This window comes from Coniophora puteana (genome assembly GCF_000271625.1).
Source record: "Coniophora puteana RWD-64-598 SS2 unplaced genomic scaffold CONPUscaffold_4, whole genome shotgun sequence".
NCBI lineage: Eukaryota > Fungi > Basidiomycota > Agaricomycetes > Boletales > Coniophoraceae > Coniophora > Coniophora puteana.
This window is the reverse complement of record NW_006913056.1, coordinates 1,090,624-1,106,579: the sequence shown is the minus strand read 5'-3', so window position 1 is coordinate 1,106,579 and position 15,956 is coordinate 1,090,624. Positions and strand designations below refer to the sequence as shown.

General features: G+C 50.3%; 4 protein-coding genes across 4 annotated transcripts; all 4 read right to left on the bottom strand.

The window, feature by feature from the left end:
• Positions 1 to 98: 98 nt before the first annotated feature.
• On the bottom strand, positions 99 to 2,798 carry CONPUDRAFT_121180 (cell division control protein 23). Its single transcript, XM_007768654.1, has 11 exons — positions 2,494 to 2,798; positions 2,081 to 2,438; positions 1,987 to 2,029; positions 1,838 to 1,931; positions 1,648 to 1,780; positions 1,400 to 1,598; positions 1,163 to 1,342; positions 946 to 1,110; positions 670 to 892; positions 451 to 611; positions 99 to 395 (listed from the first exon to the last, which is right to left on the bottom strand). Exons 1-11 carry the CDS (start codon positions 2,598 to 2,600, stop codon positions 187 to 189), a joined length of 1,872 nt encoding a protein of 623 aa, XP_007766844.1. The 5' UTR covers positions 2,601 to 2,798; the 3' UTR covers positions 99 to 186.
• Positions 2,799 to 2,940: 142 nt separating this feature from the next.
• On the bottom strand, positions 2,941 to 5,536 carry CONPUDRAFT_81079 (RNA-binding domain-containing protein). Its single transcript, XM_007768328.1, has 10 exons — positions 5,483 to 5,536; positions 5,367 to 5,420; positions 5,108 to 5,317; positions 4,945 to 5,053; positions 4,033 to 4,879; positions 3,876 to 3,976; positions 3,593 to 3,826; positions 3,362 to 3,519; positions 3,160 to 3,309; positions 2,941 to 3,092 (listed from the first exon to the last, which is right to left on the bottom strand). The coding sequence occupies exons 1-5, from the start codon at positions 5,495 to 5,497 to the stop codon at positions 4,572 to 4,574; spliced, it is 696 nt and encodes a 231-aa protein (XP_007766518.1). The 5' UTR covers positions 5,498 to 5,536; the 3' UTR covers positions 2,941 to 3,092; positions 3,160 to 3,309; positions 3,362 to 3,519; positions 3,593 to 3,826; positions 3,876 to 3,976; positions 4,033 to 4,571.
• Positions 5,537 to 7,748: 2,212 nt separating this feature from the next.
• On the bottom strand, positions 7,749 to 9,240 carry CONPUDRAFT_71584 (uncharacterized protein; the record flags this gene model as incomplete). Its single annotated transcript, XM_007768248.1, has 4 exons — positions 7,749 to 7,983; positions 8,036 to 8,763; positions 8,810 to 8,879; positions 8,972 to 9,240. 4 exons carry the CDS (start codon positions 9,238 to 9,240, stop codon positions 7,749 to 7,751), a joined length of 1,302 nt encoding a protein of 433 aa, XP_007766438.1.
• Positions 9,241 to 14,002: 4,762 nt separating this feature from the next.
• On the bottom strand, positions 14,003 to 15,775 carry CONPUDRAFT_101375 (insert subdomain of RNA polymerase alpha subunit). Its single transcript, XM_007768653.1, has 7 exons — positions 15,596 to 15,775; positions 15,496 to 15,545; positions 15,325 to 15,446; positions 15,082 to 15,280; positions 14,949 to 15,028; positions 14,644 to 14,898; positions 14,003 to 14,582 (listed from the first exon to the last, which is right to left on the bottom strand). The coding sequence occupies exons 1-7, from the start codon at positions 15,685 to 15,687 to the stop codon at positions 14,124 to 14,126; spliced, it is 1,257 nt and encodes a 418-aa protein (XP_007766843.1). The 5' UTR covers positions 15,688 to 15,775; the 3' UTR covers positions 14,003 to 14,123.
• Between the last annotated feature and the right edge of the window lie 181 nt (positions 15,776 to 15,956).

Here is a 15,956-nt window from a genome sequence, read left to right as displayed (position 1 = left end):
TGCGACGCGTGACCGGACCGTCCGATAAGGTTTAGGGCAAGCTCAAACAACCGCTTTTGCGTTTCCAACGTTCCTTGCTACGATTAGAGTCTAATATTGGCCTACCAAGTATGAACATCAACAGCCAGCCACCGTACTCTTACGACGGCCCAGATGCAAATCTATCGCCTTTGGGAAGGAGTTCAATCAAGACGCGTCTTCATGTCCATCCTGCAATTGACCCAGGATCTGCTCCAGCCTTTTCAACATCTCCGACGCTCTAGATACTTCCTCCGCATTACTCTGAGCGACTTTTTCCAAATATTCCTTCGCCAGCAGCACGTCTCCACCTTCAATACCCATGTGGTAATGTGCGACGAAGACGGCAGACTTTGCGTAATCCGGCACCGGTCGCGCTGCCGAACATTATGCTTTTAGCACTCTCAGGTACACCTTGTATGACAAACTTACCGTCTTCCTGGCACACCTGGACAATCCGCTGGTGATAGTTGGCCGCGTCGGTCAATTCGTCAAGTTCTTCATGCAATTTTGCCAGTTTTAGCGTAATGATTGTCTCGTGGGGATCGGCCCCGAGTAGCGCGCGTTTCAGACATTCAATCGCCTCCCTGAACCTAGTTTTGCAGCGCTGAGGCCTTCCAGTGTTGATCAGCTATGAATAACAGCACGTACTTCCCAAGCTCTTCGTAGCATGACCCCTGAGCTTGCCATAGGCGCACATCATATGGCCTGGCGTAGGTAGTGAGGCCCTCGAATTCGGGCATTCGTGTGAAAAGAAGTGCTTGCCTTAACGAAGTAGCATGCTGGTAGTAGTAGAGCGCATACTGATGCATGCTCAGAAGCTCGTAAGCCTGGCCTAGACCGTACCATGCTCGATAATCTTTTCTGCTAATGTCTAATGAAAATGATTGGCCGGGTGATTGGCGCATAGCTCTAAGTTTAACATACCGACCGCCCGCCGATAAGCCTCTATCGCTGCATGGGAGTTCTTCATCTCGACGAATTCATGGCCCATAAGTGTCCAAGCCGAAAGATAGGACCGGTCCAACTCTGTGGCGCGTTTGAAGTATTTCACTGCTTTCTCATGATCGGCCCGGAGAGAGTAATAGTTTCCTAATGCGAGCCATAAGTCATTGAGGAGCAGCGCTTAACGGAACACACATACCAACCAAACAACAAACTTCCGGTCTGTCCTTGTCTAACTCGAGGTAATCTTGGGCTAGCCTAGCCAACTTGAGCCGATTCTCAGTCACATAGAGAATATTTGAGAACACATCGATGTCATCAATACGGTAGGGGTCTACCGCAATGATCTTTTCGTACTGGGTTTCCGCTTGTGAAAAGTCTGACACGGGTTTCAAAACTGTGAGCAATGTCCACGACTGCGCAAGGGGCAATTCACCATGCAAATGATAAAGGACGCAAGCACGAAGGCTCATCACCCAAGCGCTAGTTGGGAAAAAATTATCGCTCAATAATCGATCGCATAGCATAAGTTCATTTTGTGACGGGTTCTGAATGTCGTTCATGGTCTTGATCTGGAACATCTGAAGAATGGGATGACTTGGATCAACAGGAATAAGCCGGACAATGGAGGCCAACTAATGCGTAAAGTCAGCGAAACGCCACCAAGCATAGCAATGACCTGACCTCTTCGACGTCATTAATACAATGCCCCAGCAAAGTCCAAGCCGACCAATTCCAGGCATACTCAGCGAGAGACAAGACAACACTCTCTATAGCTTCGGCTCTTCGAGAAAGACGATACAAGAACAACCCTTTCCTGCAAAGCATGGTGACTGAGACGAAAGTGACACGAGCGATGAGCCGGTATGCGTACAGAAATAATAGCCACGGATCTGTGAAGTTTTGGACTACACCAAGAAGGTCCAACAAATAGCGGTTGACGGGGGCCGGTGGCTGATTGCGGGTACCTGAAGTTACTACTCAGTTCTCATCTTGGCGCAGTCATCAGATGGTTCCACCAACCGGCCAGTCTGTACCATTCTCGCATACTGGTTTTCTCGTACGCCTAGTAAGAACCCTGATTAGCGGCGAGACATTAGGGAGCCCTTCCACTGACCAGGTACCGGCCATAAACATCCAAGAACTTGGCTTTGAGACATTTACACTCTTTGAGGGCATATACAGCACGGTGGAACTCCTTGGCTGCCATATACGAACGCGCCGCTAACATTGCTGTCTCCTCTTGGCGTTCTAGGTCGGAGTCTTGAAGTTGAATGTCCTGAGCAGGAGCGTGTCCATGATCAAGACATTCAATGGTAACATGTGACGGTGTGGGAGCAGGGGGAAACGCGATCGAAAGACGCGGGGAACGCGGACGGGCAGGCGTTGAGGTCGAGAAAACCAAGGCAGATTTTGGCGAGGCTAGCAGAGAAGTTCTTCTTGTCGGGGGCAAAGAGAGGAGAAGCTCTGAAGACCTGGGTGTTTAGATTGGGGCAAAGTAATTTGACAAGTCAGAGGAAGGCGAGTTACCATTTCGATGCGGTTGTGAGAGCGCGATCAGCACAGTCATGAACAGACTGCTGAAGCTGGCTGATGAGCTCTGATGTCATGCTCTCGATAGCAACGCCCGCAGCCATGGCTTTGTCGAGCTGCAAGTGTGGTTCTCCGCTATCTGGGGTAGGTTCAGGTACTTGAGGTACACGGAGCGTTTGGTAACCTATAAGGCGCGAGCAATTATATATTATAGTTGATGATGAACCCGAGAATACGGGTGGGTGGGCTTTGAAGCTTGCGAAGGTGGTGAGATGTGAACGCTGTGAACGAGACGTTGGTTTGGAGTCGACACTTCGCTAGTTTAGTCTGGTATGGTCGGTTGATGGAAGCGCGTCCGGCTCATTGACGCGTCCCGTTTCCCACGCGTGCGAAACTCTGTGGCCACGCAATTGAATATAGCTCCTGTGTACACGGTCCCAGGACACGACGACCACTCCAGTCTGGATCTAACTTCGCTTTGCTGGCGGTCGCGGTCTATGACTTGGGCTGGCATATGCGCACCAACTAACTGTTGAGCACGCGTAGTAGGCTCTCAAATTCGCATCGTCATCAAACTATAATTCGTTCAACAATCAAGGTCAAGTACAGCCCATTCAGCTAGACCGTCAATCATCGTAAAAACAGGGCACTGATATTATTTCCAGATGTACACTTTTGCATATGTTCTTTGCATCTGTTTGCTTGCTGCTGCGAGGCTCTACTCCGTAGTACCTGGGTTTCGCTCTCGGCGACATGGGCCCTTGAAACGGACTGTGGACCAGTCCACCTGCAGCCTTGCAGTCTTCCTTGGTTCCGGTACCTTTATCTTTCTCCATGCTTCGCATTATCGTCATACGTACCTCTCCAGGTGGTCATACTAGCGAGGCGCTCCAATTGGTTTCCTCCCTCGATTTTGCCCGCTATTCCCCACGAACTTACGTGGTCAGCCAAGGTGATACCCTCAGTGCCGAAAAAGCCGCTTCACTTGAAACTCTCAAAGCCGCCGAGCGACCTGAAGAATATGTCGGGCTCTTCATCTTATTCGGTCTACCACGTTCCTCTGACGCAATTGTTCTATCCCGCGTCTACATTGTAGGATATCGCCGAAAGTGCATACCGAACCTTGATTATACCTCGCGCCCGACAAGTGCACCAATCACTTCTGACCACCCCTCCGACCGCCCTTTACTCCTTTTTGAGCTGCATCTATCTTATCTGTGTATCTCCATTCTTACGGAAAAGGGCTTCCCGGCGACCCTTTGCTGATGTCCTCATCCTGAACGGTCCTGGAACGTGTGTTCCAGTCTGCGCTGCTGTTATTCTGAACAGAGTACGTATCACTTCCCATACCTCAGCGCTACTTGTCTTATCGATCTTAGTTTTTTGGCTTACCGAGCCCAAGGGTCATATATGTCGAATCCTTCGCGCGCGTCCGCTCGTTGTCGCTTTCCGGGTATCTCCTTTACAATCTAGTAGACTGGTGCGGTTGTTTGATTTTCACGCAGATGTGCTTCGTTGCGCTTATCAGCTAGGCAGCTTCGTTGTACAATGGCCAGACTTGGCGCGGGATTATGGCCGCGCGAGATATCGTGGCTGGCTTGTTTAGAGCTTCTTGATTGAGACCACTGAAATCATGCGCAGATGGCAACTTGGTACTGTGTATAGGTGCCATTGCGTCCCTGCCAACACGAAGGCCCCCTCAAAGGGAGAACATTACCGTTCACTGAAGATCGTGGCAAAAGGGCAGAAACTGGCAGAATGTTTTGATGTGAACCTTGCAATCCAATTGATGGACACAAAAAGATGCTGGTGACTAGTGGGGGTAATGTGCAATATTGATCCATTCTACCTTACGTCGAGCTTTCTGATATTCGTAGATAAATATAAAAGCTTCATAACGGCACTGAATCGGGACAAGAAGCTACATTCAATCTATACGGCGCCAGGTCATGGCAGTGCGCAAAAGCAGATTTATGTCCTAGTCTTCCTTGAAGCTTGATAGGAGGAAAGTATACCTCCGTTTTGAACTGCAAGGCTGTCGAAGCCTTCGATAGCCGTGATGCCAAGCCAGCTCCCTACTTCCGTGTCCATCGGTCCTCGCCGCTATTGCCACCCCGTCGATGAGGGCTTGCGCTTCGGCCCCGACCGCCCTCTCTTCTGCTTGGCGGTTCCCAGCCACCGCCTCCGCCAGCAGTCTTTGGAGGATTGATCTTTCTCTGGAGACGTTGGCCATGCTTAAGGGAGCGCACCAGATCCGCGGAAGCCAAACGAAGATGCATAAAGTTACAGAAACCTCCGCGGTTACACTCGCCGTTCTCGTTTTGTCGGCAGCACGCCTCTCTGAAGTCTGTCACAGGCGAGAGCTCTGCATAAAGTGGTCGCCCTGACGCAAGACCACATACATGTTAGTTTGGTCGGTAATGACGCAACTGACCAACGGAAACGTACCTGCATACCATCGGTCGTTCAAATTATCCACTGCGGCTTGTGCCTCCGTCTCCCATTCAAATCGAGCATATACATTACCAATTAAATGGTCACCGACGTTGTCGCAGACCTGTTTCAGAAACATCAGCATCTGGCCAAGGGGAAGCAGCACCCAGTCACGCACATGTAATTCGAGAAGATGACCAAATTTTGCTAGCTCACAGTACAAATCCTCATAGACTGCGTCAAACCCTTCCTGCAGCTCCTTTTCTGTCAATTTGCAAACGGGGTCGTGGGCGGGGTTGTGATACACATTAGGGAGTAGTATGGTCTGGGAGAAGGGGGGTCGGATGTGTTTTCTAGAACACCTGTCTCCGTGCCTGCAAGCACCAATCTAGCCGAAACTGAGGACTAAGTATGGGTCTCGGAGGAAGAGTGCTTACCTTGTAGTAGAATGAACAATTGACACGGTCTTGTTCAGTGCCAAAGATATTCGCCTAACGAGAAATATGAGCCTCCCATAATGATCAGAATCGCAGAATGAGAGATATGTACTCACGAGATGAGAAGCCATAGCGGGTTTAGATGCAGAAGTTGAGCCGTCAAACTTGCGCTGGGGTTGCGCTGGGGTTACGTTCAACAACGAGCACCGCGGATGCTGCCGTCGGAGAAAGAAACTTGTGGAGTCGGAGTCTAAATCACCCCCTGTCAACTTTCTATTCGTACTTTGTCGTAGTCCGCCACCGCGGCGTAAGGCTATCGGTGACTTGTACCATTAAACAGCTCTCCGTTAAACTCGAGTCAGTATCTTCTAGAACAAAGTGCTTCTCTACCTTATTTATCCCCGAATGGTGCTTTCTAGAAAGTGCAACGCCGCTTGACCAAATTAACGGATCCCGAGCTCATGAATCTTGGCTATTCGGGTAAGACAAACTTCCGTTTCATTGAACAGAGCGCCTTCATGACTCGAAGAAATAGTACATGCGGTAAGATCTTGAGTCGACATCATGGAGACTTCTGATTCTGAATGTCCGACTTGAGCACGTTTGCGGCAAAGCACCTTCCTTCATTTCCCCCCCTTCTTCCGCCTTGCTTGAAGCCGAAAAGAATTGATCCACAGCCTCTAACATCGAAGTCAACTCGGCATCACAGCGCTCATCTTTGCCAAGCAGACAGTGGACATGGCAATAACCTTGCTATCTTGCCTATGCGCCTTGTCCGATTCCTCTAAATTTCCCGCAACCAGTGTGCTCATACGTAAGGATCTCTACGATGTGTACGTGAATGCTAGGTATCAAAATGAGTTCATATAGCAATATCCAGAGTACGAAACGCGCTCAGCTTTCTTCGAGTCAGGTCAACCGACAGATGTCATGATATCTTGCTGATGGAAAGCGTTCTTGGTCTAGCATGACCTATGTAGTACAAGAACACCCCCGGTGGACATTAGTCTCGACTACCGGATGCTAGATTCTCTCAGAACGGCCGTGTGCTTCCCGGTGCCGTCTCGAGAGGCTCTGACAACATCCCTGGGTTCACGCCTCGGAACTAGTCAAGGAACTAAACACTATGGACAGGCCGTAAACTCCTTTCCTTTGAAACCTGGTGAGGAAATCAATAAATCACTTGGCCTCTTCCGTGGAAGAGTCTTGGCGTTGGCTCCACGACGGCAGCCTGACCCTGTGCTTCAGTGCGCTTCTGATCTTGGCTTGCTCCCCTGCGGACTCAGAAGTGGGTGAATCCTGGGCGTCTGTCATCCGATATTCTCGTGGGCAGGACTTTGACTGATCTTGTGTGACAACTTCAAGACTTTCTAGAACACGTTGGTACCACAGCTGACTACAGGATGATGGGGACCTTCCGCCTAACTCTCTTACTCAATACTCGCCTCACAATATAGAAAAATATGGGAAAGTCGTAGCCGAATAGAATACCCATGTACGACGTCATTTGCTCGCCCGAGACATCGGCACAAGGTATGAAGACAAGGATACGATAGACTGACAGATTTTGTTCTTTGGGGTAAACTCAAAACAGAAGGTACTACTACTGATATGCTTTCATATGAAGCTGTGCTAGTATTGAGGCTTTATGGTGCATTTTCATGGCAGCGATCGCCAAGCGATCGCGGTGTCTCCGGAATCGAGGATTGCTAGTGGCATGCTAGAAGACACGAATATTTCTGCCAAATCTTAGAATGCAATCTATCGACCTACTTGAAGTTATGTATCCTGTGTCATTTCATCGCACTGTAACGTGGCTAATTCATATGGCTCAGCTTTGAATGAGAACTAGTGACATATCAACTTCGGTGACTAGTGTACACCGAAGTGAAAGCCTAACCCCGACGGGTCTAAGCCTTTGAGCTCATGCTACGGCCCTTGTGAGGTTTTCAGCTTGACTTATTGTCCGCCCATGCAGGGGCGGATAGCAGCTAGCCTATGGCTTGTAGCCTTGTAGTCAATGGATCAGGAATCAGCCTGCGAGGACCTGATTCAGGGCTCGGCTGTCATGGGTATGATCCACGAGCTGTTACGGAACTTGCCGAATGATGGTAGTAGAAGCAAGGTGGAAGTGGCAAGTGGCGCCGACACTTTGCGAATGTGCAGGATTTCACTCGAGGATTTTTCTCGCAAACTCTCCTCACAAGTGTCAATCTTTTCACATATAGGATGACAGCATAATACTCGCTCGGGCATACGGCTGTACAGTGCGCTGTCTAAATGACTGGGGTATCAACTTAATTGTACATATTATCTATAACGCCTAACTATCCCGGCGAGGAAAAATGACGAGCCCGGCTCATACCATACAGTCATACATATTTAGCCTCGTCTAGACGGCTCCCATGACATAAATGAATCATCGCACGTATTGGAGTCCGGTATGGACGATTGCATTAGTTCCCATGATCGAAAGCCTTGCAAGGAGTTCGGGGAAACTGTTGGAGCAACGTGGCCCGTGGAATGTGCTGCTGAGCTCGGTAAAGTAGCGGCACGGGATCTCGTATGGACAGCCTGGAATTCATTTGGAGGGCTGTTGATATTCCCTAGAGTTGTCCTGTGTCGATAGTTAAAAATTGCGACAGACATCTAAATTAATGGGTACGTACGATGCTAACGCATCTAACTCGGCGATGCGCTGATTGAGTATGCAGCCAGAACCTAGCCGGTGATTTGTTGAACGGTTCATAATGTATGCGGCCTTGCGTAGTCGCAATGAAAGCTCAAGAATGGCGTTATAGCTCTGCGATTCTCCGAGGCAGCCACAATGACCGTCGTGAAAGCGAGTCGTGAGGTGCTTCGAGGATAGCGACGAATCTTCCATCGGTTCTACCAGACACTCCCCGCCGAAGGAACGATCTGTGTGGCTGAGAGTGTCCTCGCATCCCATGAGGCCAGGATATGACATGAATATTGATGCTAAGTCGAGCTGTGGCTCGCTGCCTGCAATCATGGCCTGAGAGCGAGAGTATTCGTCGTTGGGAGTGAGCATAGCAGGCGATGGTGTACTTTGGGGCGAGGAACTCATTCCATAGTATGGCGAGCAAGGTGGGAGGTTTGGCAAAGCAGCATCAGGAGAGGGTGATGTAAAGGAAGAGGGTGCGAGGAAGGAGTTTGGCGGTGAAGCTCGTAGAGACGAGCTGGCCTCTGCGATAATGTCGGCGGTGCAAGCATTGGCAAGCCTCGGAGAAGGCGCAGCCGAGTTCTTGGCATTGTCATCGCCATCGGAAGACGCTGAGCGTGACTGCGCACGGGCATGCCATTTTTCCAGTCCTTCACTTGGAGTAATGCCTGACTGCACCCATCGAGGATGGGGCTTATTCTTAAGCTGGGAGACCTGTTAGCGATCAGACAACGATGGACGAATAAGTGAAACAACATACCTCTCGGATGACTCCTTCAAGCTCAGCTACGCGCTTGCGTAGCCTAGAGCTCTCGTCCTGAAGATCGTTCCTTTGGTTGGGGTCATCGACCTCGTATACACAAAGGCCGGTCTACATGCTACGGTGAATCCAATGGTCCCACTCGTGAGCGGTACGACTTACAAGTCCAAGTTGGGTGCAGCGGCCACAGGGCCGTTTCCTGTCACACTGGAAGCAACAAAAAATGTCAGAAGAGGTTTGGGAGTGCCGAGTGCCGAGCCTACCATGCGCTTGGATGTATGGCAGTTAAGGCACGACTGAGTAGTGCGATTGCGGCGACGCTTGCGGTGGTCACCCTCAGGCGCAGGCGTCGGTGCGGCGGTACCATCGGAAGCGGCAGCGCGCTTCTTGCGGATGGTCTTAAGCTCTGATGTTCCCGTGGTTGCCGACATCGAAGGTTAATAGAGAACTTGATGGGGTCTCTTAGTGGGCTATGAAAGTCACAGAGGGGCGCATATTTGTAGGCTCACGGACAGATCTATTGGCTTGGCATCCGAGGGCGAGGAAGTGAGGTAACGCAAATCGTCACAGTAATCGGGAGAGCATATTTGGGCAAGTGGGCCCAATCAAACGCAACAAGCCTTAGTCAGGGGAAGGGAGGGGAAATAGACGAGGGTCGATCGAATCTTCCCATATGGTTGATAGAACGATCAGAACGAGAACCACGGAGGACGTGAGAGCTCCAAGCCCACAGCAGGAAGGCAATCATACGTTCTCTTGTCGCGAACGAACGATCATAATCGGCTGTACAGGAGCCAAACAGATAGCGAAGACCGAGGCTATCCCAAGTTATGGTGTACAGTGGCGCCCAAGTCCGTGTCAAATATTAATAGATTGTGTCCCGCGCAGTCATTATTCGTCGTTCCCAAAGGACGGGAACAACAAGCTGCAAGTAGACTTTCAGCACACACGCTACTCACCGTGAATGATGCAAGTCAATTTGGTCTCACCACCAAGGGTATGGTCTCCAAGCGCATTTGACGCGGAAGCTTGTGGCTTGTTTGTTCGCAGGACAAGAACAACCATCGTGGCGCCCGCTTGGCAAACGTGGAAAGCCCGCCCCCTGTAAAAGTAGCGCAAGCATCTTCTCCCGGCGTCCTCGACCAGCATGGCTATTTTGCCAACCATGTTGATTTCCTAAAGCGTTTGTCTTGGAACTCTGGGATCTTGGTCCTGACCTGGTCCCGATACCTCCGTGCCGCACTAGCCGCAAGAACTGGCTACCGAATAGGACGCCTCATCGCCTTGGTGTCCCGCTTTCAGACTGGCCCTGAGACTTTCTCAAGCAAGTCAACTTGCCAACCCCTGCTGTTCAACCAAGCACTCTGGGTTGCCTGCATGGTGATACACGATGCAAGTGCGACCCTGGCCAGACCTTGGCGCTATCCACCTCTAGCTTTGCTGCTGCCATTGTAAGTTGTTCTCGCACCCAATATTTTTACCAGGCTTGCCATGGTTCGGTTTCAGGTTTTAAGGTGTTTTGAAGTAAATTCAATGCGTGCTGGGAGCTCGCCATATTGCTCACTTGCTTTTGAGTTGTTTCCGGTACCGGGTCTGCTCCCCCGAATTTACAGACGGTCGGTTGCTGTTGTTACCCATGATTCGGGTCCCGAATCCATGGACGATGAACGGTAAATTAGAGTGGTTCCTCAGCTTTCCCCAGCTCTCCCAACGCCAAGTCTCTCAGGTAAAATCTGGATCCATCATGATCTACCTTGCAGTAGATAACTGGCCCTATCGAAACGCGAACTATTCGTCAATCTGACTTTGGGTAGGCCCTGAAAACTACGATCATGAGCGTAGTTACTCATGCATGCCACGATCGAACAGAAGACCACCGTTCCCGGACGTAAGACGACATCGACGTAAAGCGTTCAGTGTCAGATTCCTTATTTGTCGCTCTGACAATTATGCATTCGTGGAGAAAGTTGCTTCTTGAGTGCTCTTTCGCTTATCAACAACTCGTTCGCGGGAGACCATCTCGGTCTCTTCTCCGGCCCCTTCCGACGCTGACGAGGTCTCCATACCAGACATGATCTACGATCCCAGCGGTTGAAACCTCAGCCCGACCATGATGCTCCGCATACGTGCCAGTGATACAGCAGGTACGGAGGGAACAACGGTCGGGTACAAATGCACGAGTCCGTGGAGAACCCCATTTACTCTTCGCCATGCGCGCATATGCTCTCCATGTGCAATGACAGACGTAGCCCGCGGGCTTCCGAAAGCTCCGGATTGAAAGTGAAGACAAGGTGCTTGCTATCGCAATATCCCCGTACCTGCGATCCGCTAGCTGTGAGATAATTCCACCAAATCATTCCCTGTCTCGCGCAAGTTGGGCTTATCACGACCATGGTCCGTTCATGACAAGGATTGCCCACGTTTTTACCGAACCTATAACAGACCTTCATTGGATAAGACAACACGTCTAGAACGTGCTTCGAGCGCCAAAGGATGCGGAATAATTGGAAGGTAAAAGTCTTGGCATTTAATTTTGACTATTGAGCATCAGGCGGTGAGTCTCGGTTTCGCTTCACTCTATCAACTCGACCATCGCAAGATCTGGAAGTCTCGAATGCCGTACACTAGTTGTTGAGGTGAGATTATCTCCGCTGCGATATTCACACCCGGCAAGCATGCTTGTTCCCAGCCTATCCCGCCCAGACGTCATGAAATGGCGTGCTGATAGGAGGATCCTTACGGCTGCACTCATGCATACCTCAACAGTCATTCTTGTATTCAACTTACTGGTAGGCGGTGATGGTGTTCTGGACTTTCAGTCGCCTTCGCGGTTGATGCTGGCGAAACGCTACCGGGCTCGTGTGACTGCGTGCTCCGCGGAGACACATCGAAGCCCTCGCAGATGTTACTTCAAGTATATGCGGTAAGCGTTTCGTCAACGACCGCCGATGCGATCATCTTCGTGTACGGTCGTAAAAATCCGATAGTACGAGATGTTCTCAAGCAACTATAATGCGAGAGCACTACAATCTGCACTGATCCAAAAGACGAGGAAGCGGACGGTAAGTTTTGAAGCTCTTGGAGGTGGTCGACGAACGAAAATTGTCAGTGTACTAAATCTCCAGCGGAGGCTTGCCAAGTTACGACAATCTCTAACCCCACAGTCCGGACCGACTATGCTTGAATCCATGCCAAGAGATTCTGGCCTAACATGAAGGTGTTTCTATTGGTTGATTAAGGTCAGCATCTTGGAGTGCTATTTCCGCAGCTTACCCCGAACACTCGGCGTGAAGGCCGGCGGTGCAGGTTGGCTGGAGGTACCTTCCAAGATATGCACCTGGCTTATTGATCTCCCAGCCATGGTCCCCTCTCCAAAAATATATAGTCATTCTCTATGATCACTGCTCGAAGCTACGCAAAGATATAAATAAACAACAAGTGCAAGAGACCCTTACACCAGCACACCGACCTGTTCCAAGGACCTGGTCTTAGCGGGGAGATGTGCGGGAGCTTCATCTCCGCGTGTAAACGCGCTTTCATCTCAACTTCGGTTGGCTTCGGTCTGCCAAGCCTTTCAGTTTATACAACGGATGCTTATATCGTCGTAGTACCGCGACACTTGGCTTTGTGATGTGCCTGATGCCATCCACAGTTCTATATGCACGTAGAGATCCAGGTTGTATTCACAGTATACGTCTACTATGTTCTCAAGGATCAGCTGTTCCCGGTGGCGACACCCTTAAAACGATGCCGCCTCGGATTAATTGACAGACTCACGCTGGCTTGCACTACTTGATTTTCGGGAAGCAGCCAGCGTAATGTATACGTCAATGATAGCATAGCCCTTGGGTTACGAGGACATCCATCAGATTTCTAACGTGTTCCTTCTTCGTACCTTTCGTCTTGACACTTACATTATGAGGAAGCATCTTGAGTTTGTCTCTCGCTATCCTTCTCATGTTGGACTGATTGCCAAACGTGGTGAGGAGTTTAGAACGTTCCATGGCGGATAGATCGTGTGTTTTATTTAGGCATCTGAAGAATTCTTGCGAAAGCTGAATTGTCTTGTCATTGTGACAATAGGTAAGGCCAAGTAAAAGTAAACCGTAGCGGTGGGCGTATGTTCTTGCATATTTTATGGCACCATGCCAAAGTACTCACTGCTTCATTCAAGCAGTTATAAACGGGATAAAATGAATATCGCTGTCAGCAGAAAATATAACCATACCCGATTTTTGCTACGCCTAAGTGGATAAGCCATGCACGACCGTATTGCACACTATTTTGTCCCCCGCAGAAAGGGAGACTTCGTAGTACGGGCCGTTGGCGGGCCGAAGACGGCAGCGCACTCGGGGCGCGCATAGATGTTCCCAAGGAAGTGCAAGGGGTATTCCAACAGAAAAGCGACGCCTTCGTGGCTGCAGACGTGGACCTTTGACCTTTCATCTCCTCGTTCACCTTGATTTCCCCAGGATGTTTGGGCTGCCGGGCCGCCAGCTAGTGGCGTCAATGTTATAGTGACCCCTCCAAGTGATTGTCCACCCTGATCCAGATAACTTGTTCGGCTGACAGCTGTAGCGTATATATGGTCCTTGCCGGTTTCCGAGTGGGTCCATTCGGGGACCTCATGTCCGTCAGTCTTCTTGACATCACGGAAAACAGCGAAGGCCAATCTTAAGACCAATAAGCTCAATAAACTCGATGGATTTGTGATGGAAGACTAGCCGATAAGCTTCGACGTCGGACGATGTTTATTTGGAACGCCGCGTTGACAGACCGCCGGATACAGTACCATGTGAACTTGAAGTAGCAAGGAGAAATTGAGTACCTACATATGTCTGAAAGGGCGCCCGATCAGTTTGATCTGTCCACGCAACGTCCTGAAGGGAAATCCAAGGGAATCCTCGCGGGAGACGTTCCATCTCGAATTCCATAATGTTCTAATTGCCTTGGCGCTTTGTTAGAGGGAAACCTTCCCATTAACTAGTTGGACTGAGAAGGCCGATATTTTTCCATACAGGGACTAGTGAACGCGTTTGATATCGGTTCGCGTCATGCGATCATTGAATCATGTTTGTAATATGACAAACATAGGTTCGATGACAAACGCGCAAATCCAGCAAGGTTCTCGCTCATGTACGTCATGCCTTGGCGAAATAAGCTCGACGAACCGGACTTCAATTCCATCGCATCGGGGCACTCAGAGAAGGTGTAGATGGAATGTGTAGTGTACATCCAGGATTCGGTAGGCCATTATTAGGCAAAGGAAAGCAGCACGCCGACGTCAATGAACCACCTCCTCGAGCCAAGTGGATCATATGTTCCATCCGGTCTGCGAATGCGTCGCACGCGGGCTGCTCCATCCACCCTGGCCACCCCATGCGCCGCCACTAGTGCCATCCCCAGGATTGGTCTGACCTCCCCATGCGTTTGACCCTGCCGTCGTAGAGCTGGATCCCCAGCCACCGGCCCCAGCGACGCCATTATGTGATGGACTGGTATTTCCAGCATTTCCCCATGCTCCCTGCCCAGTGCCCCAGCTTCCGCCGGATCCACTCGCCGATCCCCATTGACCACCGGCACCCGAAGGGCTGGCACCCCCACCAGAACCGACCTGACCTCCCCAGGGTCCCTGTCCCCAGCCTTGCTGTTCTGATGGACCCGCTCCGTTCAGATTTACTGCACCATCGCCTGCGGCAAACATATCAGAATCAGGCGGGGCTTTGAGACCCAGGATTAAGTTCGCCAGCTTTGTTTGCAGCTCAGTAAGGCCCTAGCAACAAAGTTGAAGTTCAGTACGAGACTCCAAACATGGTAAAGGGAAAATTTGAGACCTTCATCATGACTTCTTGTGGCCCAAGACTCCCGTCCGTCTCAACTTCGAGATAGAACTTTCGGGGCTTTGCGTTATAGTCAAACACTTCGTCCTCCCTGGGCGCGTCCTCCTCTTTGGCGTTCTCGCTGACAGGCCATTCCGCCCGCTCGTCGGCCTCGAACCAATAGGTGGTGTGCCGTAATTTATTATAGGGGTCGTACTCAAACGCGACGGCAGAACATGGAGACCACTTGGCGTGTTCTTTAGCTATACCCTACGTTCGTTGTGAGTATGGAACGGTGTGCCAAAGTACTATCCACATGCCTTCTTTGCAATGCATTTTATTCTGAGCTCTTGTCCTTTGCGCATCTTGCAAATCAGCACTGGTTGCGCAGAAGGGTCATCTATGGACATTTTTGTTGGTGGTGGATTCGAGACTAGAGCTGACTACACCTACTTTTCCCTACGGGATGTCCAAAGTCTTCACTGCGCTTGGAAAGCTCGTCACCAGAGAGAGATTCGGCGGTATCCTGAAAGGGAAATGGAACTACTTCAAGATGATTGCTTGTGACCTCCAACGTGCGATTATCATGACAAGAGATGTCGAGTCTTAGTTCAATCGAGCAAAACTGACATCCTTCTTCGCATGTGCAGTCCTGTCGTCGTTAGGGTGGAGAGCACTTCAACGACAATGGCTTACTCGTAGTAGTCGCATAGCCTCATCACAGTTTGTGCTGACTAGTGGTACCATTCCCAAGCGATGGGCAATAAACTCGTCAGGAAGGACGGTCGTGTTGGCCTGCACTTCGACCATGTCGATAGCTGAATGCGAGTCAGTGTTTTCGCAATGAAAAGAGAGAATATGACTCACCTACAGTCGGAATGTCTGCCATTACGACGCGTCGAATGGAATTGGCGAGTCTGTATGGTAGGTCAGTTCGGCAACATCATCTTCCTGGCCCATAACTTACGCAAGGTCTACATTCTCCAATGTGAAGTTGACGCTGTCCTTCTTAACCTCGCGTATCTTCAGAATTGGCTCGCTTTCTTCGTTGCCTTGCATACTTTCTAGGGGGAGTGTGGGAAATGAGACGACCGTGCACCGTAAGGAGAGTGCAACAAGACTGCCAAGGGTGCACCTAGTAGGCTAGTAGGCGGAACGGACTAACCCAGGACGCGGCCCATCACTACTTACCCCTATCTACCTTAGTGCTCCATCCCACGGACAATTGCAGGGGATATAGCTTGCTGTTGCATTGCTAGCGAAAAGTTCTTCTCTTATACAATAGAGAGAATGTTAGCAACAGCAATTTTCGACAAGTGATGGAGTGC

Coding starts and splice junctions, on each gene's coding strand:
- CONPUDRAFT_121180 (XM_007768654.1), bottom strand. CDS start 2,600: ATGGCTGCGGGCGTTGCTATCGAGAGCATGACATCAGAGCTCATCAGC. Junction 1,932..1,986: donor AGAATGGTACAGACTGGCCG/GTTGGTGGAACC, acceptor TAGTAACTTCAG/GTACCCGCAATCAGCCACCG. Junction 1,781..1,837: donor GATCCGTGGCTATTATTTCT/GTACGCATACCG, acceptor CATGCTTTGCAG/GAAAGGGTTGTTCTTGTATC.
- CONPUDRAFT_81079 (XM_007768328.1), bottom strand. Junction 5,054..5,107: donor GTCATCTTCTCGAATTACAT/GTGCGTGACTGG, acceptor TTTCTGAAACAG/GTCTGCGACAACGTCGGTGA. Junction 4,880..4,944: donor GAACGACCGATGGTATGCAG/GTACGTTTCCGT, acceptor GTCTTGCGTCAG/GGCGACCACTTTATGCAGAG.
- CONPUDRAFT_101375 (XM_007768653.1), bottom strand. CDS start 15,687: ATGCAAGGCAACGAAGAAAGCGAGCCAATTCTGAAGATACGCGAGGTT. Junction 15,546..15,595: donor TTGGAGAATGTAGACCTTGC/GTAAGTTATGGG, acceptor CCTACCATACAG/ACTCGCCAATTCCATTCGAC. Junction 14,899..14,948: donor TAAAATGCATTGCAAAGAAG/GCATGTGGATAG, acceptor CAACGAACGTAG/GGTATAGCTAAAGAACACGC.